The 26190-nt window shown below is 37.8% G+C and overlaps 1 protein-coding gene and 1 long non-coding RNA gene across 7 annotated transcripts in view; both read right to left on the bottom strand.

The window, feature by feature from the left end:
- Nucleotides 1-1888, bottom strand: part of LOC122138457 — a 48566-nt gene extending 46678 nt beyond the window's left edge. The window contains exons 1-3 of one of the 3 annotated variants that reach the window (XR_006155575.1): nucleotides 1808-1888; nucleotides 717-812; nucleotides 165-646 (exon numbers count right to left, since the gene is read on the bottom strand). This is a non-coding gene — a long non-coding RNA (uncharacterized LOC122138457). Of the gene's footprint in view, nucleotides 1-164; nucleotides 647-716; nucleotides 813-1807 lie in introns of those variants that run through there. The other 2 variants (XR_006155574.1, XR_006155576.1) reach the window with 2 other exon arrangements.
- Nucleotides 1889-4837: 2949 nt separating this feature from the next.
- LOC109051686 (fibronectin-like) overlaps nucleotides 4838-26190 on the bottom strand; it is a 47728-nt gene continuing 26375 nt past the window's right edge. Inside the window, exons 30-57 of one of the 4 annotated variants that reach the window (XM_042730937.1) lie at nucleotides 22090-22353; nucleotides 21905-21999; nucleotides 19367-19535; nucleotides 19150-19236; nucleotides 18334-18525; nucleotides 17684-17947; nucleotides 17501-17595; nucleotides 15637-15805; nucleotides 15426-15512; nucleotides 14535-14726; nucleotides 13793-14065; nucleotides 13242-13433; nucleotides 13049-13138; nucleotides 12702-12968; nucleotides 12492-12608; nucleotides 11519-11683; nucleotides 11213-11368; nucleotides 10986-11099; nucleotides 10033-10302; nucleotides 9158-9345; nucleotides 8670-8757; nucleotides 8408-8587; nucleotides 8206-8295; nucleotides 7938-8126; nucleotides 7750-7839; nucleotides 6457-6911; nucleotides 5356-5494; nucleotides 4839-5273 (exon numbers count right to left, since the gene is read on the bottom strand). In XM_042730937.1, the coding sequence (XP_042586871.1) occupies nucleotides 5098-5273; nucleotides 5356-5494; nucleotides 6457-6911; nucleotides 7750-7839; nucleotides 7938-8126; nucleotides 8206-8295; nucleotides 8408-8587; nucleotides 8670-8757; nucleotides 9158-9345; nucleotides 10033-10302; nucleotides 10986-11099; nucleotides 11213-11368; nucleotides 11519-11683; nucleotides 12492-12608; nucleotides 12702-12968; nucleotides 13049-13138; nucleotides 13242-13433; nucleotides 13793-14065; nucleotides 14535-14726; nucleotides 15426-15512; nucleotides 15637-15805; nucleotides 17501-17595; nucleotides 17684-17947; nucleotides 18334-18525; nucleotides 19150-19236; nucleotides 19367-19535; nucleotides 21905-21999; nucleotides 22090-22353 (4853 nt within the window). In that variant the 3' untranslated portion in view covers nucleotides 4839-5097. Of the gene's footprint in view, nucleotides 5274-5355; nucleotides 5495-6456; nucleotides 6912-7749; nucleotides 7840-7937; nucleotides 8127-8205; nucleotides 8296-8407; nucleotides 8588-8669; nucleotides 8758-9157; nucleotides 9346-10032; nucleotides 10303-10985; nucleotides 11100-11212; nucleotides 11369-11518; nucleotides 11684-12491; nucleotides 12609-12701; nucleotides 12969-13048; nucleotides 13139-13241; nucleotides 13434-13792; nucleotides 14066-14534; nucleotides 14727-15425; nucleotides 15513-15636; nucleotides 15806-17500; nucleotides 17596-17683; nucleotides 17948-18333; nucleotides 18526-19149; nucleotides 19237-19366; nucleotides 19536-21904; nucleotides 22000-22089; nucleotides 22354-22697; nucleotides 22891-23909; nucleotides 23997-24126; nucleotides 24296-26190 lie in introns of those variants that run through there. The other 3 variants (XM_042730938.1, XM_042730936.1, XM_042730939.1) reach the window with 3 other exon arrangements.

Below are 26190 nucleotides of genomic sequence, written 5' to 3'. Positions count from 1 at the left end.
ATGAGAGTCAATATATTAAACTACTTAAGTAAAATATTTAATTAAAATAAAAAAGTACAATATTTTAGAGCTTAACATAACTAGAAAAATGTATAGTCATTCTAGAAATACAGAGCTTTTGAGATTATATTAATTTCCTTGACTTTTTCATGTCTAGAAATCTCACTTTTAAAATTCCTTATGTTTTTTAACTGTGAGAAACCTGGTTCTAAAATAAAAATGACAGTTGTTGATGGAATGAATAAAGAAATATGATTAAAGTCAGTTTTCAGATTTAATGTTAGTTGTTTTAGATGATTTAGAAACAAGATTTGTCTTATTTTAAAAACCCCACTTGAAAAACAATGCAGTAGAAGTCCAGAGTAACTACAGTAGCTACATGAATCTGCTTTTGTATCTGTGCTCTATGAAATGTTTTGTTCCAGACTTGATGATGCGATATGTAGGCTACATAAGCCTTTTTTACATACAGGCTGGATCTGCTCCTCCAGAAGCTCAAAGGCAAATTCTCCTCAGTCCCGAAGCTCAAATGTAACTGAAAACAGGATTCCAACAAAACATGCCCCGTCTCGAGAGAAGCTGAATGGATCTGTCTGACAAAATAAAGTGGCAGAAGGTCCTGGCTACATCGGTTGTAACCAACAATCTTCTTTAACATGGGAACACCGATTAGTATTATCTTCAAGAAGAAACAAACAAAGAGGGATTTCACTCACAAAGAATATCTGGATCAGCTCCTGCTTCATACTCCGTTCCGCGCATGGCATCAGCTGCAGCCAAGCCAACCTCCATCTGTTCAGCTACAGAAATCACTGAAGGAAAAGTATGTGATGACTTCCATCCAAACGAATACAGCTAGGAAAATATTTACTCTTACAATGATTCAGTTTATTGATTATTGACACAACAACAGCAACAACATCTATAATGATAATAACAAGTAAAAAAACAAAAACAAAAAAACAAGTATGTCACTGTAGTAATTACGTTGGATAACATGCATTTGTGGCTGCCGTAAAGCAAACCACACTTTTCACGGAATTTCGAGGTCGAAATTCACCAAACAGATGTTTGAGAGGATTTCGAAACTGATATTTTAAAAGGTGCAAAATTCACTTTTGCATGCTGTTTGAACACTGATGTGTGTCCACAGTGTGTTTAAACAACCAGCCTATAATGTTACAAATCCATCCATTCCTTTTTTTTATAATCTCCATAAATCAGAAGCAGTGTTTGAAGTACACTGTAGGGGTAAGCCCCGCCCATGACTGGTGACAATGTGCAGCTACTCGCATTGTCAGCCATGTTTATATTGTTGCTATGGCTCCTATTTACATTTTGATTGTGCCACATAAACATTACAAATGTATTTGGATGGACAAATGACAAAGACACTCTGCATCTGAGCAACGGAGAACACTGTGGATTAATTTAATTTATGGAAGGAAATGTGCCGAAGAGTCTTATATATATATATATATATATATATATATATATATATATATGCGCATGTATATGTGTGTGTGAATTTTAGTAAACAAGTGTTTAAACACAGGTTTTGTGCAGAAGCTGATTATGAAAGATGGGTCAGTACCAATTGTACATCATATGCAGAACAAGTAAGAATCGCCTTGTATTTCCTCAATGTTTCCAAATCGCGTTTCCGTATGTGCTCGTTAGCATGTTGTACAGCTAATCTGGCTAAAGATACCACTGTCTCTGACTGCACTCATGGAGAGCAGAGCTTTGTTGTTAGTTTTATCCTGAAAACGATCACTGTCTGCATATTTCGTCAATCCTTTTTTACCTTTTGGCTGTGTGAGATTCTCCAGTTTTGGGGTTTACAGTCTATCTGAAGCGCAGGCTGTAAAGACTCTGCCCTCACCTGGAAAGGGGGCCAACAAGGGTACAGCTCAAATGTTGGTGGCATTTAAAGGCAAAACAGTTACAATACTGAAAACAAAATGTTACGGTGGCCATGAAAGGCAAAACAGATTACAATTCAGAAAACACAACAACAATTCAGAAAACATTATAACAAGTCAGAAAACACAATGACAAATCAAACCGGAAGAGGTAGGTATAGTTTGAAACAGCACCATTGGTTTGGGATTACTCACCACTGACTGGACAAGACATCTGTCAATCAACGTAAACAGAAAGAACCAGCCAAAAACAGCAGAGTCAAGGTAGAAAGTTCAGAGACGGTCTTAAAGTAGCTCGGTTTAAATGTATTGTATGAATTGTGCTTACTATGGAATAAAGTTTGTCTGATTTGTCGTTGTGTTTTCTGACTTGTTATAATGTTTTCTGAATTGTTGTGTTTTCTGAATTATTTTGTTTTTTTTTAGATTTGCATTTGCGTTTGTAATTTGTTATTTTGTTTTCAGAATTGTAAACTGTTTTGCACTTCATGGCCACCATACAAATGCCACTAGCTTTGATAAACAAAATTTTCAAGTTAAAACATTTTATAAAAACTTTGCATGCCGATATCTGTTATCCTTATTAAAACCACAAGAAAATAATAACAGCAACACACTAGATGAATGCTGCTTTAGTGCCACGGAAGCCTCTGACAAATAGGCCTTGAATCACAAACATTGTAAAAAAAATTTATTAAAAAGTATTTTTGTCCACAGTAGTTAAGACTTTGGCACCTAAAACACAAACATAAAAACAGTATACACCCATAATCTGCATTCCATCAAAACATACATAAAAGGGATAAATAAAAGAAAAGAAAAAGTTCACTTCTTAATCAACACAGTGCTTTTCCTTTGTCTCCTGACGGACACAAAGGCCACAGATCAACCAACCAATCAGATTAGGGAGGGGTGAATATTACATCATTCAAAAAGGATGCCTACAAGGCACAAAAGGTTTCATTGTGAGACAGTAATCAATAAAAAAAAAAAAACAAACAAACATATCAATCACTGGCAAAAAAACACACAAAAAAAAAAAAAAACAAAAAAAATCAAAAAAAAAAACACAATCAGACAATAGGCAATAATACTGAAAAACACAAAGGCAAGATGTGTTGATTCTCTGCTGATGTTCCACTGATTTGAGTTTCCAGAGGATGTGGAAATGATGTCAACAGCCAAGCTTCAAATCAGTGGAATCTCAGTGTAGATAGATGGTGTCCTTCCATCCACTGTGCAGAAGAGTGAGAAGTTTTGTCTCTGGGCGTGACGTCACAGGTGGAAGCAGCAGGACAGAGTTTGCAGTGTGAGTGAAGATAAGGACAGAGAGGCACTGAGGGAGCTAGATACAGTCTCTGGAGGCCATGTCCTCTCCATTACTGGGCAAAATTGATAGACACATTTATTCTATAGGGCTCTGAGCATCTGCTAAGAGGTCTGGTCTCAGGCACTCGATTGGACATTGAATGTTCTGTATGGAGAAAGTAAAAATGTGTTTGTTTTATAACAAAATCTGAAACATTTCCAGATGCTGAAAGTCAATATGGAATTAAAAGTCACCCTATCAACTTTATTAAATACATGTAATTTATCTGATTGTGCATGATTAAGCAGTGCACATTACTTAAAAAAATTAATCTAATAAACTAACTCCATGTCTAAACTAATCTTCCTTTTTGAATGACCCCACAAATCTCTCTTACTTTTTTAACCTCACGTTTTAATAAGGAATAATACACCCAATCAGAATCAACCCTGCTACAATAAACAGACGATATCGTTCACTGTTGTAGACGCCAATATCATTATCTTTATAGTTATCGTTCTTGGTGTGAATGGGGCATAAGAATACAGAAATGTTCTTGAACAGCAAATCAGCATATTAGAATGATTCCTGAAGGATCATGTGACACTGAAGACCACTGTTAAAGTAATGATGCTGAAAATTCAGCTTTGCATTACAGGAATAAATTACATTTTAAAATATATTCAAATAAAAACAGTTAATTTAAAATGAAATAATATTTCACAATATTACTGTTTTACTGTATTTTTATTTTAAATAAATGAAGAAATAAATAATGCAGCTTTGGTGTAGAGATTTATTTTGAAAACATTAAAAACCCCAAACTTTTGAATGTTACTGCACAATATTCACTATAATTATACTCAAATCTGGCCTTCATCAGAGATTTATCTGATTCTTCTATTCTTTGTTTTCAAAGCCTTTGTCTGTCACGTCTATAGAAGACTCACCAGTTTGCGAAGGGCGTTCTCTCTGTAGCGGTCGTAAGCATCAGCGCGCACTGGAGGCTGAACGAGGTCCACATCAACTTCAGCACCAGGACGACGACAGTTCTCACAGCGCCAGCCCTGGAGAGACAGCAGGGGTTTAATCATGTAGAAACTCATTAATGTGTAAATACACTGAAATATAGAGAAGACGTAAAACCTAGTGTTACCTGTTGTCCTCCATAGCAGGTACATGTGCAAATTGATCCGAGATACTCCTTCTGCCACTGGTTTCCAACCTGGTAGAGCTTCCCATCATCATAACAGGTAGATTCATCTAGAGCAGAGAATGAACGTCAATCAACCAACCATTAAATGTTAAAAGTTGCTTAGACTCTGTTGAAAAACTTTGCTTACGGGGTTCACACTTGAACTCTCCTTTCCCGCTGCCCAGACAGGTGCAGCTCATCATGTGACCGTTCTCAGCTTGTCGGTCCCACTTCTCACCAATTCGGTAGTTGTGGCCATTATCAACACAACACTCTATATACAAAAATATCTGTTTTTTATAATACAAAAACCCAAAAAAGTCCCTAGAAAAACACATTAGAGTTTCCAATTAAATCAACCCTCAAAAAACATTCATACAGTGGTTATTGCACATAATAAGCTGGTCCCAGAGTTTAATATCGTCTGGTTAAAAGCTGACAATACAAATCTGAGACATGAGCCACCTCATATCTGTCTGTCATGTTTGATGACCGCTACAAACATGTCAGGAAAAGCTAGCATGAGCAACAGTGTGGAGTTTGAACTCCACATGTGTTTTACTTCACTAAAAAAAATGCATAAAATTAAAACATAACATTTGTAATTGGCAAACGGTCACCCATGCTAGAGTGAGGTGTGGTGTTTAGCATGTAGCGGCACAGCTCATTCACTCACTGGATGAATCACATCTGAAATGACCACTGCCGAGGCCAAGGCACTTGCACCAGAGTTTAAAGCCTGTCTCGGACATGCGCTCCCACTCCGCGCCCACCTCATGGTAGGTGGCGGTGAATGTGTCGTAGCACACATCCCTGCCTGTGGGAATCACTCCAGCCCCTGGAACTAAAGCATATGAGGAGTCCGGAATCAGCATGGAAACTTCTGAAATGTGGTTACAAATTTGTTTGGTTTAGAGATTATTTACCACTGTTTCTGACAGTCACGACATCTTCCAGGACTTTCTGTTTTTGGTCTCCGTTGACAGACTCCACAAGAACATTATAGGAGGCACCAGAGGTGAGACCGATCAGTGTAGCGCTAGTGGACATACCAGGCAGACGCATCTGAAGGAGAGAGAGTGTATGTATTAATCACTGATAATATACTACTACTACTAAAAAAATGAAATAAAAAAATAAAACATCAGAAGCCAGAAGCTGCATTATATAGGACCAAACAGGTAAATTAAACACTTTTGTTTAGTTTTTATACTTGAAGTGTTAGGTTTTGTGCCTGTGGGTTTGTTTCAACATATTAATTTATTAATAAGGGTTGCTATAAATAAATGTGTTTTTATTTTTTAATTTACAGTTTCTACCACAATAATTACAGTACAGTAATATATTAGATTCTCTTGATTTAGGGACTTGCCTCAGCAAATGGTGATATAGACTACTGTTCAAAAGTTTGTAATCAGTCATTTTCTTATTAAATAAATTATTATTTTTATTCAGCAAGGATGCAGTAAAGACATTTATAATTTTACAAAAGATTTCAATTTCAAATGAAAAAAAAAAAAAGTACATTTGAAATTCCTATTAATCAAAAAATGTATAAATCAAAATGTATTATGTTTTCCAAAGAATTAAGCAGCATTTCAGTGACAAGATTGATGATAATAATAATAGCAATAATAATAGCAATAATAATAATAATATTTATTGAGTACCAGATCAGCATTTTAAATTGCATTTTAAAATATATGAAAAAATATATTCCCTAAACTATTAAATGGTAGTTTATATATAAAATACTTTAGTTTAATTATTTATAATCAATTATTTATTAAATTATTTAAAGTTAATGCATTTAATCATTTACCATGAAATGTTCTTATGCACATGGCTCAAATCAACTTAGATTGATTTGAGTAATTCTGTCTATTCAGTTATTTACTGCCACAATAATGTACAGTAATGTTTTAGATGTTTTTCTTGATTCAGGGGCAAATACTGATATATGCAATTAATTGTGAATAATTCTATTTTTTCAATAGTTTCAATATCAGATTTGATTGTTTACTCACCTGGAAGGTCTTCTCATTGATCTCTGTAAGGGGACTGCATGACACCACGTACTCTGAGGTGTGCGGCACAGGCTGCCACATGATTGTGGTCTGGGTCTGAGCTTCCTGGGGCAGGTTTGTCTCATTGTAAAGGCCACCGAAGGGGAAGCCAGGTTCAGGTCCCTCGCTCACCTGCACCACTGGCACTCTCTGGCCATCTGCTCCCGGCAGGGGGATGTAGACCAGGGGCTCGCGCTGGCTTGGGAGATGAGGCTGCTGGCCGTTATTGCCCAGGTTGTAGCTCTGATGTTCAGTGTAGATGTGTTGGCCCTGCTGCCCCAGTGTGTTGTGTCTGTTTGGCCCCACCATATGCACGTGGTTGTTAAAGTGGTCGTTGTCTTCTGGCACATCCAGGATGTCATGGCTGGGCCGGCTGGGGTCAGGGAGCTGGGGGGGCAGCTGGTGAATTTCCAGTTCTAGCAGGAAAATTGTGTTGGGGCAAGCAATTGAGTAATGCAATAGCATATTTTGCCAGCAGAGGGCAATGTAAAGCACATTTAATTCAATGTGCTTTGATTATATCAGCCATGCATTTATTTCTTTTAAATTAAAGTGATTCAAAAACGAGCAGCACATGTCATGTAATATTATATAATACATATCACCAGCCTTGCTATGTAATATGTATTAATAGCTTCATAAAATATCGTCACAAAATGTATTGTAATAACAGTTTTAGTGCAAATAGTACTACTTAACTACTTAAAATATGCATTTCAACATGTAGATGTGGAAGTACACTACAGTTCCAAAGTTTGGGGGTAAAAATAAATTAATACTATTATTCAGCAAGGATGCATTTTTAAAAGTGTCACTAAACATATAATATTACAAAAGATTAAAAAAAAAAAGTTTTTCTTTTGAATACTCTATTTATCAAAAAATCCTTCACAAACTATTACTACTTCAACATTGATAAAAAGGTTTTCTTGAGCATAAAATCAGCATATTAGAATGATTTCTGAAGGATCATGAGACACTAAAGATTGGAATAATGACTGCTGAAAATTCAACTTTGTATCACAGGAATAAAATATATTCTAAGATACAAATCAGTTATTTTAAATTGTACATTTTACAATATTAACATTTCTGATCAAATTAAAGCAGCCTTGGTGAGTATTAGAGACTAAAAAATTAGAAAAAAAAAAGAAGAAGAAAAAATAAAAAACTAAAAAAGTAAAGAAAAAAATATTACAAAACAAAAACTAACAAACTTGAGATCAAAAAAAATCTTAACAAACTCTTACTTACGAGTTTTTGCCTTTCCAATCAATGGAATGCTTCTCTGAGCATTATTTAATGCCACAATCTTGATAACGTACTCAGTGCCCGGTTTCAAACCTACATGTATAGACCACAAAAACGTTAATAAAAAACTATCAGCATAATTAAGGAGAGGCACAACATTATGAAAGCTATAAACTGAGAAAGAGCAGTACCAGAGATGGAAGCAAAGGTCCTGCCAGCCTGAGGTCGAGGGATCAGCTCTTTAGGAATGTCTCCAGCCTCTCCATAAGTCACATAGTATCCAGTGATGGTGCTTCGTGGAGGCTCCCAGATGAAGGAGATCGAAGTAGGAGTCAGAGAGGTGAAATGGAGGTTTGTGGGTGGGCTGATAACTGGTTTGGCTGAAAAAAAATATTTAATATTTATTAAATCATTTATTATATATACATATTATATTTATTATATTATATTGTATTATACCTGTAGTAGCTGTAAGGGTGAAAGGCTCACTACGTGAGCTTCCATTCAGAGTATAGATATTGATTTTATAATTGGTTCCTGGCTCCAGACCTAAAGAATGCAGAATCATATGATCAAATCAATCTCAGTTTTCAATGCAAATATTTTCCCGGCATATGCTGCAGCCCGTAAAACAAGTGTATATAGTTATCTTTGTTTATACCAGTAATGGTGTAGGTGCGTGAATCAGGTTCAATGGTTCTCTGGATAGGTTTATGGCTGCCCAGGGTGGGTGTGGCCTCTACCAGGAAGCCAGAGATGGCCTCGGTCTTAGAGCGCCAGGTGAGAGTGATGGAGGAGTCCTTCACATTGGATATACGGACACGTCGAGGTGGACTGATGTCTGGGAAAATGAGATCTAGATTGAGTTTTGGCCACAAAGAATGCGGGTCTGATTCTGTGATGTTTTAGGGAAGGTGGCTTACTGTCAGGTGTTGTGATTTCTCCTTTGACACGACGGCTGGTGAGAGAGTTCTTCACACCGTAAACCTCCACTTCATAATCAGTGCCAGGCTAGAAACACACATACAGGGGGAAAAAATGAAGCAAAGCCTTGAAAACGTGCTTCACAAAACACCATATCATTTTCTGAAAAAATCTGGCACAGGCTTTAATCTTTGATCTAACCACTGACCAAAATGACAAGGTAGATGTACAATGTGAGGTTTGCCTGATGGAGATTAGCATTGCTCTCTTACTACCAGTAACCCACAACCACAGCTTAAATCAAGAAATAAATGCCTCAAAACTTGAGAAACAGTGGTTTCGATTTTTCCATGAAACCCCCCAGTGCTGTTTTAAGCACTTTTTGGCATGAAAAGCATGAGAGTATTTTGTTCTACATTACGTCTAATATCAGTAAGGTTGAAGTTTTGAGAGAATGAACTTCTGCAAGTGTGAGATGGTTATTCACCATGAGTCCAGTGGCGTGGAACTCAGTTGAGTCAGGGGAGATGTTGTCCTCTTTAGTGGGTCCATTTTTGCTCTTGGGGGTGATGGCCACACGGTAACCTGTCAGCCTGACGTCTGAAGAAGACCAGGAGACAGTGAAGGATGTTGGACCCACCTGGGAGAAGTGCAGACTTGTGGGTCCAGGAATAGCTACAGGGATAGAAGAGAACATTAAAGAAAAATGACCAGATGTCAACATTTTCTAAAGAGCATGACACTCACTACCACAATACTGTGATGTTGTAAAGGATATTGTTGTTGGTGTTTAGCATGTTACTGTGCAGTTGCTAAGGAGTTCTGGGTGATTGCTAGGTGGCTACATTAAAGTTAAAAGTTACACCAAATTTTTAAAATATATATATATAATTGGTTTCGGTGATGGAAAAGATGAATTTTTAGCATCATTACTCCAGTCTTCAGTGTCACATGATCCTTCAGAAATCATTCTAATATGCTGATTTGGTGCTCAAAAAATATTTTTTATTATTATCAATGTTGAAAACAGTTGTGCTACTTAATAGTTTTGTGGATACAGTGATACATTTCTTTCAGCTTTTTTTTTTAACATTGCTTGGAAAGATAAAAGCACAGTTCTCTTTAATTGAATGATTTTAGGTTTTATTCACTGCATAACTTTTGATAGAGTATTAAAGTGAAGACTAAGTAAATTATAAGCAGCATTTATAATCAAGTTACATTTTTACATCATAAATTAAAATTGTATAATAATACAATTATTTAAAATATTATACATTAAAATTATTATTATAGTCAAAAATACTGAATTTTGATAGACCTGATCTTAAATAGTAGAAGAGTAGCTGTCCAAAGTAATACCTGTTGTTTGAGTGCCCACCAGTGGAGTGCTGGGGGTCCGGTCATGCAGTGCAATGACTTTAACAGTGTATTCTGTGCCCGGTCTGAGGCCATGCAGCACTGCAGACTCATCCTCTCCACGTGGGGCAGGGAACAGCTCTCTCTCCCCCTCCTCTGGACTGTAGTACAGCACTCTGTAAGAGGAGACCACCCCATCAGGACTCTCCCAGGAGATGCGCATGGAGGTTGAGTCCACATCAGTGAAGGACAGGTCTTTGGGTTTGTCCACCGCTAGAAAAATAAATATTTGAAACTATGAATGAACTGAGTCTTTACAACTGCAATATTTTATAATATTTACAAATTGATGTATTAACAGTGACATGTCTGTTTGTGAAAAAGAAGTGAGCTTAATGTTATTCAATGTGCACTTACACTGAAATGTATATATATTTTAAAAACTGTACTTACAAATTAATAATAAAATTAATGAAATTAAAGGCCACTTGATAAGTGTACTTAATTGTATGACTTTCTTGAAACATTTAAGAACACATTTAAAATGTACACTTTGTAATAATATCACATAATAATAAAAAAGTATAGTACATTTCAAATCATTGTTTTAATAATGTTTTGTCATGCTTTAAAGAAGTATGCTTGATGTGTTGACATAAAAGCACATGTAAAGTACTATTATTATAAACTGTAATGTGTTATTTGATATTACATTAAACATTAATATTAAGCAAATCCAAAAAGCACTCTAATGTTCAGCTAATTGCATTTAATATAAAATTAAACTATAATATACATTCATTTAATTGCATTTAATATACAAAAATATCTGAAAACATTATATTCAGTTGTAATAAGCTCTCCTTTTAAAAATATGCTAAGGTGTACTTCTGTTTCACAAGGGATCCAATCACGTTTACACACTGTATGACACTGAAGCAAGTTTTTACACATACTTGTGACTACAGTTTCAACCAGAGGAGGGCTCTCTCCATCCTGTCCCAAAGCATACACACTGACGGTGTACTCCGCTGTCGGCATCAGGCCAGAGAACGTCATTTCAGTCTGGTCTGCAATTACATGTGAAAAACACACCTATTTAACTCTCACTCTTACAGCATTACCTCCTTCATTTCAAGAGTAGGCACAACACAATATTTTTACTGAGAATGATAAGCATTACCTGGAGCAACCACTTCAGCTAAAATAGGTCCCTGTCCATTTAGTGGTGTTCCTGTGACACGATATCCTGAGATGGGACCCACTGCTGGGCTCCAACGAACAGTAATAGTGTTGTCCTTCACATCAGTCACCTCCATCTCTGAAGGAGACTCGATATCTATGTTTAAAGAAACAAAGCCCATTATTTAGACCTTTTTGCTCTCAACTGAGTGTAATTTCTACACCATCCTGTCTTTTGAAATCCTTAAAAAGTCGGTCAAATCAGTGACCAAAGATCTGACAGAGACTCTCAGATGCATCGGTTTACCTGTTCTGTGTATAACATGGATGGGGGTGCTGGACGCAGGGCTGTCCCCTCTGCCAGTCACAGCGTAAACAGTGATAGTGTAATCAGTGCCTGGACGGAGGCCATCAATAGTGGCAGTAGACTGGGAGCCGGGAACAGTAAATTCCTGAGGAGCGTCTGAACCTCCTGGATGCGAAAAATTAGAACAATTCGGTCAATGGCAAGCAAATTATGGTAAAATGACCATCAATTCACACAAAGACGAATATTCTTTGAAAAAAAAAATGGTGCAATAAAGATTTAAATTGGAAAAAATCTGACAATAATTTGCATTTCATCAGTGTAATAGAATTTTCTATACAGAGAAGTTCTAATTCCTTTTCCATTGCACTTCAAATAAAGATGGCCCACCAACAAAGATTTGCATTTTTGGTCACATGGCCAGAAATAATACATATCATTAATTTAAATGTAAAATGTATTCATTGTAAATGTATTTTGACACACAATTATATTAAAGATTATTGTGAATACATATAAGGTAAGAGCAAATGCATGGTGTATAAGATATTTGAGCAAACAGGATCGCACAGGGTCTTTATGGGGACCTGATTTTGAAGGAGGGTTAAATTTTTCACAATTTCTTATAATTTTGTGTTATTTCATAAACAACATAGTGAATACAAAAATTTGAACTGCTGTTAGAAAACATTTAAATACTGTTTGACTTCCCTTCTTTGTGACAATCGGATGTCAGAAATGTAAACTTGTGTAGCACTTTGTATCTCGGAGTAACCATGGAATCCATGCTTTTCTAAAAATCTTTTCTATTCTATTGTCAGAGTCAATCTGCATTTTCTTTCAGTCCATCTGCCATTTTTATGCATTATTTTGAACAGACACATCGCATGTGAAAATCACACAGATTTTTTTAATGCCGAAACTAAGTGACGTAAGCTTATCAACACTATTCAATATGATCCAAATCACCTACCTGACTCTCCATGTGTGATCCTGTAGTACCTCACAGTGACAGAGGGGGCATCCCAGCGAACGGTGATGCTGGTTGGCGTTGAGGAGATGACTTCTAGGTCAGTGGGGGCATCAGAGACTAACAGAGAAACAGTGATGAGAGACAGTTATTACTCATAAGATCTGAAGTGAGCTGCAATAAGAAGTCAAAAGGCAGGAAGTAACAGCATACTGGTAGACTGAGTTCCAGTTAGAGGCAGACTCTCGCGGGATCTGCTGACGGCGTAGACGCTGATGCTGTATTCGGTCTCCTGGGTCAGGCCTGTGAGGGTGAAATGGCTCCTCGACGGGGGCAGTCTCTCCTCTTTAGCACGTCCCCCACTGGTCTTTTGGTAGCGGATACGGTATCCTGAGATAACAGCCTGAGGAGCCTGCCAGCGTACGGTGAAGGAGTTGGTGCCCACATCTGAGAACTGCAGGCCGACAGGTGCATCGAGGACTGTTAAGTAAAAAGCATGCATGACTTAGTCAACCAATGAAACAGATCTCTTATTTAACAGTTTTAGCCAACGAACTCACCTGTTCTCTGAGTCCCAATGGCAGGTGAGCTCTCTCTCTCTTCATAGACACAAATCACACTCACCATGTACTCAGTGTTGGGCACAAGATCTAAAATCACACAGGGAGTCTCATTACTAATGAGTATTCACTACAGACAATAAAAACAGAGCTGTGCAAACAAATAAGGGTCAATTCTTAATAAGTCACGTACGGCGAAGAACAACGTAGTTTGTGTTTCCATCTACAGTGCGCTCAATGGTGTCATCGTCGTCATCAACTGGATGATAGCGGATGATGTAGCGCTCGATATCAGAGGATCTGGGCACCTGAGGGGCTTTCCAGGTCACCAGCATAGTGTCTGCAGTCACTTCTCCAAATGACAGGCCAGATGGAGCAGGGACAGCTAAAAAAGACAGGAAGTAAGGCCATCGTTTTTCATTTCCACTCAAAAGATCCTGTGTTTTATGACATTATTTTTGGATGGAAGCAACATACACATATGAAAAATATTTCTGTGTAAAATATGACAGCGACAGTGTATAAACTATTACCATAAATTATATAAGGAAATCATATAATATTATTGACTGATGAAAATTCAGCTTTGCCATCACAGGAATACATTCGATTTCAAAACAGATAAATTTAAACCTTTTTTCTTTTAAGAAGTCCTCAACAAAGACTTATTTTTGTCGGATTTCTATGTCCTGGAGTAATTGTTCAGCAATTTTGTGCCCACAAGTATAGTTAGACAAACCTTACCTGTTTGCTGGGTGATGGTGATGGGTTCGCTCTCTCCATTTTCTGTGACTGTGGTGACGGTTATGTCATAATCAATACCGGGCTCCAGACCATGCACAGTATAAACGCCTGTTGTGGGCTCCACAATTTCAACAAAGATTGGGACACTGTCCCCAGCAGCCAACACCGTGATGCGGTAGCCGGTAACAGTGGTGGAGTTAATAGGACTCCAGCTGAGGCCGATAGTGGAGTCAGTGATGTTGATGAAGCTAAGGTCAGTTATTTTGGGCACATCTGGATGAGAGAAGGTGCCAGAGACCCGACACAGACATAGACACAACACAAAAAGCAACACAGAAAGTGAGAAAGTCATCTGATCAGAAAACAAAGCCTCCATGGTTCATATTGTGAATACTGAACCATGGAGATGAGTGTGAGGAATTTGTGATTTGAGAATAGTACAATCACAAATTCATATGACTTTTAATGCCATTTTTTCATAAAATGTGACTAAAAATGTGAGATGAAATTGAGCTCTTATGTTCTGTATGCCAAAATCGTCTGATTAAGATTAATGCTGACAACAGAAACATATGCATTATTGAAAATTACTGAGAAGTAATTTCTCTGTTCTCTGTATTTAATATCTCAATAGACATTAAAAGCAAGCACTGCACTGATTACAATACACGTTTTCCCAGTTTATGCATAGTTACTGACAGGCGAGTAGTGATTTGTGATTCAAAAAATCTCAAGGACCTACCCGTAGTCAAAGTGGTGGAGACAGGAACACTCTCCATGTCATCCTTCACAGTAAACACGCTGACATTGTACTCCACTCCTGGACTCAGGTTCTCTAACGTGCACGAGTTCTCTCCTGCCTTCACAAACTCCTCTACAGAGTTCCCTTGTTGCCCTTTGGTGGGACGGCAGGTCACCCTGTAACCCGTGATGTCTGCGGGAACAGAACAAGTGTCACCAAGGGAAGAGCAAGAAGGACATTTGTGTAGTGAACACATGAGCTCATTTGAGAAAGAACACAACATACTTTCATGTTTCACAAGTTTGGGATCAGTAACATTTCTTTGATGTTTTGGAAAGTCCGTTACTGTTCTATTACTCATTTTACTGTATTTTTGATCAAAGTCTCAATTTATATTATCAAAAATACAGTGAAAAGAGAATTATTGTGAAATATTATTGCAATTTAAAATACTTGCATTCTATTTTAATATATTTTAAAATCCAATTTATTGCTGTGATGCAAAGCTGAATTTTCAGCTTCATCACTTCAGTCTTCAGTGTCACATGATCCTTCAGAAATCATCCTTATACGCCGATTTGCTGCTCAAGAAACATTTCTTACTATTATCAGATGTTGAAAGTTGTGCTGCTTGATTTAAAAATAAAAAATACACTTTTTTTAGGATTATTTGATGAACAGAAAGTTCAAATGATCAGCATTTATTTAAAATATAATGTTATTTAGTACACAGTAATATGTCCTTAGTGTCACTTTTGATCAATTTAATTAAAAATATTCACTTAAACAAATGAAAGTGTATATTTGAACAAAAGTGTATTTGTTTTGAAAGTTTAACAAGCACAAATAAGACAGGATTTGTTCTATTATGAGGAATATCTCAGTACTAACCTGGGATTTTAGCATCGCTCCATTGAACCGTCACCTCTCCAGTGTTCGGGTTGGACTGCAGGTTCAGATCCGTGGGTGGAGAAAGAGCTGTAGACAGATAGTCATAAGACAGCTGTACAACTCCACCAACAGTGTGAGAAACATCTCTCTCACACTCCCACATCTTCAATAAGCTCAGTAAAATAAGAAAATGCTGTTTCTTCACACTTACGAGTGACCACGCGTCGAGTGATGGGGTTGCCATGCTCATGACCGCTGATGACCGGCTGGATGCTGTAGGTGTACTCAACTCCAGGAGTTAGACCTGAGATGAGGACACTACCAGACTCTGAGATCACATCCCTTGGAGCTTCTCCACCTTGGCTGGGCCTCACGGTCAACTGCAGAGCAGAATTACAGAGTAATCATGGCTGAATGTGTGTGAACGTGAGAGAAAAGAATGTCAAAAGTCAGTTTCTAAAGAGTACTTTCACATGTGTCTAACAACGGCCATTAAACCAAGAGTGATTGCCTATAGGCCAATTATAGCTTTGTAAACATTCAGGATGCAGGCGCATCATGGTTGCAGAAAACCCGGGAGAGATAGCCTTTACAGACAGAGAATTACACGGATACGGTACAAAATAGTTAGGTTTAAAAAGATTACAGATTATATTGATTAGATGTCATTTTCAAAATGTTCTCCGCGTATTACAAGAGCTTGTCACCCAGCAATAAGCACTGTTATTCAACTAAATTGAAGTTAGATAGTGGGATAGTCTTACAGATCCGAAACAGGGATGACGTTTTTTTGTGGGCGGAGCCTAACTGGTGGCAGAAAATTACGGTTTTCAAGTGGCAGTCTATGGAGCCATGGAATAAAAGAACAAAAAAAAGGGAAATTTGTTTTTTTTTTTCAAAATTTTGACTTCATTCTCGCAGTTCTGAGATTATATATCACAATTCTAAGAAGGAAACAAACTCACTATTTTTGAATTAAGTTGAGTTATAAAGTCCGAATTAGGATATATAAACTTGCATTTGCGAGAAAAAAAGTCAGAATTGTGAAATAAAATAAATAAATGTTACGTATAAATGTTAATAGTAAGGTTTAAATAATATTTTATGCTATAACTGTAGGGCTAATACAATACATCCCCTATGAATAGCATATATGAATATTATGTAGACCTATTGTTTAAATCAAATGTATGCTTTAAAAGTAGAGTAATCAAAGCAGTTTTCATCCATAGTATGTCCATTTAAAGTGATAGTTCACCCAAAAATGAAAATTTGATGTTTATCTGCTTACCCCCAGGGCTTCCAAGATGTAGGTATAGAATAGACCATTAACACTCTATCTACAATATCAATCAGTAGTGTCAATGGTCCACTCGAGAGATAGGTGGCGGTAATGCACTTATAAGTCTGCGATCCGCCATAAAGCCACAAGAAGAAGATGATGCAAGTTGCTGTGAAGCGCGTTCACAAGAGTTCTAACAGTTCGGACACTGCGTGAATCAGAGGTAAAAAAAAAAATATATATATATATAAATACCCATCATTATCTCACACAAACCCATAAACTGCTGGATTCACAGATCAATGTATCGTCACAAGCTGCAGGGTTTAATTTGGATTTTCCTGTGCATGTTTTTTTCTCTCTCATAGATTCTGTTACCATTGCCAAGCATTGTACTGCTGAGAGACTGCAACGCCTGAAGTTAAAAAACTCATAATTTGTGTTCTACTGAAGAAACAAAGTCGCCTACATCTTGGATGCCATGGGGGTAAGCAGATAAATATCAAATTTTCATTTTTGGGTGAACTATCCCTTTAAATGTCTGCGTTTAGCTTCAAATGGCGTCTTTGATGAAAGTATTCTATCGAAATTATTTGCATTCCGATCTTGACATCAAAAGGCAAAAAAAATTTGTTTTTCTCTTATTCCATGGATTTAACCCATTTACCTCCACTTGTTCCCAGTGTTTTTCTGCAACCACTATGGGCATACAGCTGCAAGTGATGTAACTGTGACATCTACTCTGAATTGGTATATAGCTGTGCCATATGGCTCTGCCACGTTTTAATGGTACCTTGTATCCAATTTTAGGCACAGGGTTCCAGGAGACAATGATGGAGGTATCTGTGACATCAGTGCTGAAGTAAGGAGTATTTCCCATCGGCTGAACTGAAATTAAAAAAATACATGACTATTGCATTTGCACTCTATAAGCAAATGTATTTGGAATTTAAAAAACAAACAAACGGAAACTCACGTGTGGTGAAGGAGGCGATGGACCCCTCACTGAGCACATTGCCTCTTTCCGCATGCAGAGTGGCAGTGTACTCAGTGTCAGGCTGCAAGTTGATGAGTGTGTACTGTGACATACGGCCAGGAATACGCAGCTGTTTGGGGTTTGAGCCCTCGACAGTCAGGAAAAGTCTGTAACCTGTGATTTGAGCTGTAGGAGCTGACCAGATGATTACAGCACTGTCTTCAGTAACGTTGATGAAATGAATATCGGTGGGTGGGTCGGGCTCTGTGAAGAGAAAGATTATATTATATTATATTATATTATATCCAATTCACCTACCCAACTCTCCGTGTGCGATCCTGTAGTACCTCACAGTGACAGAGGGGGTACCATTTGCCAGAATGCCATTTTTTCATTAAACTGACAAATGTGAGATGAAATTGAGCTCTTACGTTCTGTTTGCCAAAATCGTCTGATTAGGATTAATGCTGACAACAGAAACGTATGCTTTATTGAAGATTACTGAGAAAGCAATGTGTATTAAGTAATTTCTCTGTTCTCTGTATTTAATATCTCAATAGACATTAAAAGCAAGCACTGCACTGACATAGTTACTGACATGAAACTGAGGTGAGTAGTGATTTGTGATTCAAAAAATCTCAAGGACCTACCCGTAGTCAAAGTGATGGAGACAGGAACACTCTCCATGTCATCCTTCACAGTAAACACACTGACATTGTACTCCACTCCTGGACTCAGATTCTCTAACGTGTACGAGTTCTGTCCTGCCTTCACAAACTCCTCTACAGAGTTCCCTTGTTGCCCTTTGGTGGGACGGCAGGTCACCCTGTGACCCGTGATGTCTGCGGGAACAGAACAAGTGTCACCAAGGGAAGAGCAAGAAGTACAGTTGTGTAGTGAACACATGAGCTCATTTGAGAAAGGACAGAACATACTTTCATTATACAGTGTTCCTGCATTTTATTTTAGACTAAAAGAATTTCCATGACTTTTCATGGAACCTTTTAGTTGTTTGTACGCAATTGCTGGAACATTGGAATTTATGCGTTTGGAAAATTATGAACTAGTTTGATTGATTTTACTGATGAAGATCAGCATAAGAGCATGATTTTCTCACAAATCAATTTCTTGTTGATGAAATATTAGCAACAGAGTAAAACAAATATATATATAAGGAATAATTGATGACGGGCCATTGAATTATTAGAAAAATAATGCACACCCGAGGTGGTGATGCGGCCACAAACAGAACATAAACAGAAAGTTCAAATGATCAGCATTTATTTAAAATATAATATTATTTAGTACACAGTAATATGTCCGTAGAGTCATTTTTGATCAATTTAATAAAAAATATTCACTTAAACGAAAGTGCATATTTGAACAGAAGTGTATTTGTTTTGAAAGTTTAACAAGCACAAATAAAACAGGATTTGTTCTATTATGAGGAATATCTCAGTACTAACCTGGGATTTTAGCATCGCTCCATTGAACCGTCACCTCTCCAGTGTTCGGGTTGGACTGCAGGTTCAGATCCGTGGGTGGAGAAAGAGCTGTAGACAGATAGTCATAAGACAGCTGTACAACTCCACCAACAGTGTGAGAAACATCTCTCTCACACTCCCACATCTTCAATAAGCTCAGTAAAAAAAGGACAGGAAAATGCTGTTTCTTCACACTTACGAGTGACCACGCGTCGAGTGATGGGGTTGCCATGCTCATGACCGCTGATGACCGGCTGGACGCTGTAGGTGTACTCAACTCCAGGAGTTAGACCTGAGATGAGGACACTACCAGACTCTGAGATCACGTCCCTTGGAGCTTCTCCACCTTGGCTGGGCCTCACGGTCAACTGCAGAGCAGAATTAGAGATTAAACACTGTGTCTTGTGTAATCATGGCTGAATGTGTGTGAACGTGAGAGAAAAGAATGTCAGAAGTCAGTTTCTCAAGAGTACTTTCACATGTGTCTAACAACGGCCATTAAAGGGGTCATATAATGCGATTTTAAGTTTTCCTTTCTCTTTGGAGTGTTGCAAGCTCTTGCTGCATAAAGAAGGTCTGTAAAGTTGTAAAGACTAAAGTCTCAAACCCAAAGAGATCTTCTTTATAAAAGTTAAGAGTCAACCACACCTCCCTAAAATGGCCCGTTCTAACACACCCCCACATGTCTACGTCACGATGTGGGAAGATTTGCATAACGCCGTCCAAATGTTCACGCAAAGAAAGAAGGTGTAACTTTGATTCTTGCGGTTGCCATCGCCACCATGTCATGGAGACGCTGTTTCGTTGCGAAAGCGAAAATACTTTGTTTGGTCTTCCAAAAGAGGACACGACTAGAAATCAGTGGTTAAGTTGTATTTACAACACTGATCCAGAACAGTTCAACCCAAATATTTAGTGTGCAGCACATTTTGTGGAGGACTGTTTCCTGACCCTGGGAGAGAAGACTACAATGCCAGCTGTTCTGACTCACAGCCTGTAAGTACGTATGATTCAAACGCCAGTTTTGAGCAGTGTTGAGCAGCGGTTCTCGATTCCAGTCCTCACGCCCCCTGCTCTGCACATTTTTGTATGTTTCTCTTATTGGTTTAGACGTTTGTTCTATTTGAATGTAAGTGCCCTGCGAAGTGGACATCACAGGATATTCCGCCATGATTCCAGTTCGAAGCGAACGTATATGTTCCATTCAGAGTGCATTGAAGTTAGCGAGACGTGAATTTAAATTGTATTTATTTACAGAGGTATATGGTGTCACACTTGCCTGTGTGTGAAGACGTTGCGCAGCGCAAATCCGTGAATGAATGTTCCGAAGTGAGGTAAACTTCAACAGATTTTCCCTGCTCAGGGAGTAGGGAGCATGTCAATAGGAACACAGTTCATGCACGGAGCTCACTTCTAACGAGCTGATTATCTGAATCAGGTGTGTTAACAAGGAGAGACAAGCAAAATATTCAGAGCTGGGGGGCGTGAGGACTGGAATTGAGAACCGCTGGTGTAGAGTAGCGCTTGTTGTTTGTCGTTTACTTTGATCACAAATGCAGATATGGTTTTATGTTTACACAGCGCGATGCAATGCAGTGTGTAAAAACACAGTATAAGTCAATATAATCCGTAATTATGTCTCCACTGGATGCAACAAATGGCTCGTTTGTTATGGGTTTTATTGTTTTTGTCTTGTCTCGCCGGTGTTCTGACCGGGACACGCATCACAGTAACATTTCCGTCACACGCATGAGGTATTCGGCCAATCACAAAGCACTGGATAGCTGGCCAATCAGAGCACACCTCGGTTAAGTTTAAAAAGACTACAGATTATATTGATTAGATGTCATTTTCATAATGTTCTCCGCATATTACAAGAGCTTGTCACCCAGCGATAAGCACTGTTATTCAATGAAATTGGCGTTAGATAGTGGGATAGTCTTACAGATCTGGAACAGGGATGACGTTTTTTGTTGGCGGAGCCTAACTGGTGGCAGAAAATGACAGTTTTCAAGTGGCAGTCTATGGAGCCATGGAATAAAAAAAATATATATATATAAATTTGATTTTATATTTCAAAAATTCTGACTTTATTCTCGCAGTTCTGAGATTATATATCACAATTCTAAGAAGGAAAAACAACTTGTCATTCTCTCTTTTCCCCTCTGCTCTTCTGACTTTTTTTCCTTCAGAATCGACAAACTCATTATTTTTGAGTTAAGTCGAGTTATAAAATCCGAATTAGGATATATAAACTTGCATTTGTGAGAAAAAAAAAAGTCAGAATTGTGAGATAAAATAAATGTTATGTAAAAATGTTAATAGTAAGGTTTAAATAATATTTCATGCTGTAACTGTAGGGCTAATACAATACATCCCCTATTAACAGCATATGTGAATATTATGTAGACATATTGTTTAAATCAAATGTATGCTTTAAAAGTAATCAAAGCAGTTTTCATCCATAGTATGTCCATTTAAACATCTGCATTTAGCTTCCAATGGCGTCTTTGATGACAGTATTCTATAAAAATTATCTGCATTCCGATCTTGACATCAAAAGGCACAAAAATATTTTTTTTCTCTTATTCCATGGATTTTACCCATTTACCTCCACTTGTTACCAATCTTCAACTGAAACAACTATGACCACTAATCTGAAATTGACTAAACTGTAACGTCTACACTAAACTACCCTAAAACTGTGCCATATGGCTCTGCCACATTTTAATGGTACCTTGTATCCAATTTTAGGCACAGGGTTCCAGGAGACAATGATGGAGGTATCTGTGACATCAGTGCTGAAGTAAGGAGTATTTCTCATCGGCTGAACTGAAAGCCAGAAAATACAGGACTATTGCATTTGCACTCTTTAAGCAAATGTATTTGGAATTAAAAACAAAAAAACAAACGGAAACTCACGTGTGGTGAAGGAGGCGATGGACCCCTCACTGAGCACACTGCCTCTTTCCGCATGCAGAGTGGCAGTGTACTCAGTGTCAGGCTGCAAGTTGATGAGTGTGTACTGTGAAATACGGCCAGGAATACGCAGCTGTTTGGGGTTTGAGCCCTCGACAGTCAGGAAAAGTCTGTAACCTGTGATTTGAGCTCTAGGAGCTGACCAGATGATTACAGCACTGTCTTCAGTAACGTTGATGAAATGAATATCGGTGGGTGGGTCGGGCTCTGTGAAGAGAAAGATTATATTATATTATATCCAATTCACCTACCCAACTCTCCGTGTGCGATCCTGTAGTACCTCACAGTGACAGAGGGGGTACCATTTGCCAGAATGACATTTTTTCTTATTAAACTGACAAATGTGAGATGAAATTTAGCTCTTAATGCTGACAACAGAAACATATGCTTTATTGAAAATGACTGAGAAACCAATGTGTATTAAGTAATTTCTCTGTTCTCTGTATTTAATATCTCAATAGACATTAAAAGCAAGCACTGCACTGACATAGTTACTGACATGAAACTGAGATGAGTAGTGATTTGTGATTCAAAAAATCTCAAGGACCTACCCGTAGTCAAAGTGATGGAGACAGGAACACTCTCCATGCCATCCTTCACAGTAAACACACTGACATTGTACTCCACTCCTGGACTCAGATTCTCTAACGTATACGAGTTCTGTCCTGCCTTCACAAAACTCCTCTACAGAGTTCCCTTGTTGCCCTTTGGTGGGACGGCAGGTCACCCTGTGACCCGTGATGTCTGCGGGAACAGAACAAGTGTCACCAAGGGAAGAGCAAGAAGTACAGTTGTGTAGTGAACACATGAGCTCATTTGAGAAAGAAAACAACATACTTTCATTATACAGTGTTCCTGCATTTTATTTTAGACCAAAATAATTTCCATGACTTTTCATGGAACCTTTTAGTTGTTTGTACGCAATTGCTGGAACATTGGAATTTATGCGTTTGGAAAATTATGAACTAGTTTGATTGATTTTACTGATGAAGATCAGCATAAGAGCATGATTCTCTCACAAATCAATTTCTTGTTGATGAAATATTAGCAACAGAGTAAAACAAATATATATGACAATTGCATGAAAATTTTATTTATTTAAATTATTATTATGTATAATAAATAAATAAATATAATTATTTATAATTAGAATTATAAGATATAAAAGATAACAAGTTTGGGATCTGTAAAATTTCTTTGATGTTTTGGAAAGTCTGTTACTGTTCTCTTACTCATTTTACAGTATTTTTGATCAAAGTCTCAATTATCAAAAATACAGTGAAAACAGTATTATTGTGAAATATTATTGCAATCTAAAATAATTGCTTTCTATTTTAATATATTTTAAAATCCGATTTATTGCTGTGATGCAAAGCTGAATTTACAGCTTCATTACTTCAGTCTTCAGTGTGACATAATCTTTCAGAAATGATCCTTATATGCCGATTTGCTGCTCAAGAAACATTTCTTACTATTATCAAATATAGAAAGTTGTGCTGCTTGATATTTTTGTGGAAAATGTTACACTTTTTTTAGGATTTTTTTATGAACAGAAAGTTCAAATGATCAGCATTTATTTAAAATATAATATTATTTAGTACACAGTAATATGTCCTTAGTGTCACTTTTGATCAATTTAATTAAAAATATTCACTTAAACAAACGAAAGTGTATATTTGAACAGAAGTGTATTTGTTTTAAAAGTTTAACAAGCACAAATAAAACAGGATTTGTTCTATTATGAGGAATATCTCAGTACTAACCTGGGATTTTAGCATCGCTCCATTGAACCGTCACCTCTCCAGTGTTCGGGTTGGACTGCAGGTTCAAATCCGTGGGTGGAGAAAGAGCTGTAGACAGATAGTCATAAGACAGCTGTACAACTCCACCAACAGTGTGAGAAACATCTCTCTCACACTCCCACATCTTCAATAAGCTCAGTAAAATAAGGACAGGAAAATGCTGTTTCTTCACACTTACGAGTGACCACACGTCGAGTGATGGGGTTGCCATGCTCATGACCGCTGATGACCGGCTGGACGCTGTAGGTGTACTCAACTCCAGGAGTTAGACCTGAGATGAGGACACTACCAGACTCTGAGATCACGTCCCTTGGAGCTTCTCCACCTTGGCTGGGCCTCACGGTCAACTGCAGAGCAGAATTAGAGATTAAACACTGTGTATTGTGTAATCATGGCTGAATGTGTGTGAACGTGAGAGAAAAGAATGTCAAAAGTCAGTTTCTCAAGAGTACTTTAACATGTGTCTAACAACGGCCATTAAAGGGGTCATATGATGCGATTTCAAGTTTTCCTTTCTCTTTGGAGTGTTACAAGCTCTTGGTGCATAAAGAAGATCTGTAAAGTTGTAAAGACTAAAGTCTCAAAACCAAAGAGATCTTCTTTATAAAAGTTAAGAGTCAACCACACCTCCCTAAAACGGCCCGTTCTAACACACCCCCACATGTCTACGTCACGATGTGGGAAGATTTGCATAACGCCATCCAAATGTTCATGCAAAGAAAGAAGGTGTAACTTTGATTCTTGCGGTTAACATCGCCACCATGTCGTGGAAACGCTGTTTCGTTGCGAAAGCAAAAATACTTTGTTTGGCCTTCCAAAAGAGGACACGACTAGAAATCAGTGGTTAAGTTGTTTTTACAACACTGATCCAGAACAGTTCAACCCAAATATTTAGTGTGCAGCACATTTTATGGAGGACTGTTTCCTGATCCTGGGAGAGAAGACTACAATGCCGGCTGTTCTGACTCACAGCCTGTAAGTACGTATGATTCAAATGCAAGTTTTGAGCAGTGTAGAGCAGCGGTTCTCGATTCCAGTCCTCACGCCCCCTGCTCTGCACATTTTGTATGTTTCTCTTATCGGTTTAGATGTTTGTTCTATTCGAATGTAAGTGCCCTGCGAAGTGGACATCACAGGATATTCTGCCATGATTCCAGTTCAAAGCGAACGTATATGTTCCATTCAGAGTGCATTGAAGTTAGCGAGACGTGAATTTAAATTGTATTTATTTACAGAGGTATATGATGTCACACTTGTCTGTGTGTGAAGACGTTGCACAGCGCAAATCCGTGAATGAATGTTCCAAAGTGAGGTAAACTTCCCCTACTCAGGGAGTAGGGAGCATGTCAATAGGAACACAGTTCATGCATGGCGCTCACTTCTAACGAGCTGATTATCTGAATCAGGTGTGTTAACAAGGAGAGACAAGCAAAATATTCAGAGCTGGGGGGCGTGAGGACTGGAATTGAGAACCGCTGGTGTAGAGTAGCGCTTGTTGTTTGTCGTTTACTTTGATCACAAATGCAGATATGGTTTTATGTTTACACAGCGCGATGCAATGCAACGTGTAAAAACACAGTATAAGTCAATATAATCCGTAATTATGTCTCCACTGGATGCAACAAATGGCTCGTTTGTGATGGGTTTTATTGTTTTTGTCTTGTCTCGCCGGTGTTCTGACCGGGACACGCATCACAGTAACATTTCCATCACACGCATGAGGTATCCGGCCAATCACAAAGCACTGGATAGCTGGCCAATCAGAGCACACCTCGCTTTTCAGAATGATGAGGTTTGAAAAAAATGACGCGTTTCAGAAGGCGGGCATAGAGGAGAAAAAATAATGTACAGTATGTGGAAAATAATGTGTTTTTTGAAACTTAAACCACATAAACATTTAATTACAAAATTACAAAATAATGTTCTTTTTAGCAGCATCATATGACCCCTTTAAACCAAGAGTGATTGCCTATAGTCCAATTACAGGTTAGTAAACATTCAGGATGTGGCCGCATCATGGTTACAGAAAACCCGGGAGAGATAGCCTTTACAGATAGAGAATTATACAGATATGGTACAAAATAGTTAGGTTTAAAAATATTACAGATTATATTGATTAGATGTCATTTTCATAATGTTCTCCACATATTACAAGAGCTTGTCACCCAGCGATAAGCACTGTTATTCAACGAAATTGACGTTAGATAGTGGGATAGTCTTACAGATCCGAAACAGGGATGAC

This window comes from Cyprinus carpio, chromosome B9 (assembly GCF_018340385.1).
Source record: "Cyprinus carpio isolate SPL01 chromosome B9, ASM1834038v1, whole genome shotgun sequence".
NCBI classification, from domain to species: domain Eukaryota; kingdom Metazoa; phylum Chordata; class Actinopteri; order Cypriniformes; family Cyprinidae; genus Cyprinus; species Cyprinus carpio.
The sequence above is the reverse complement of the archived record's forward strand: the minus strand, read 5'-3'. Positions and strand labels throughout refer to the sequence as shown.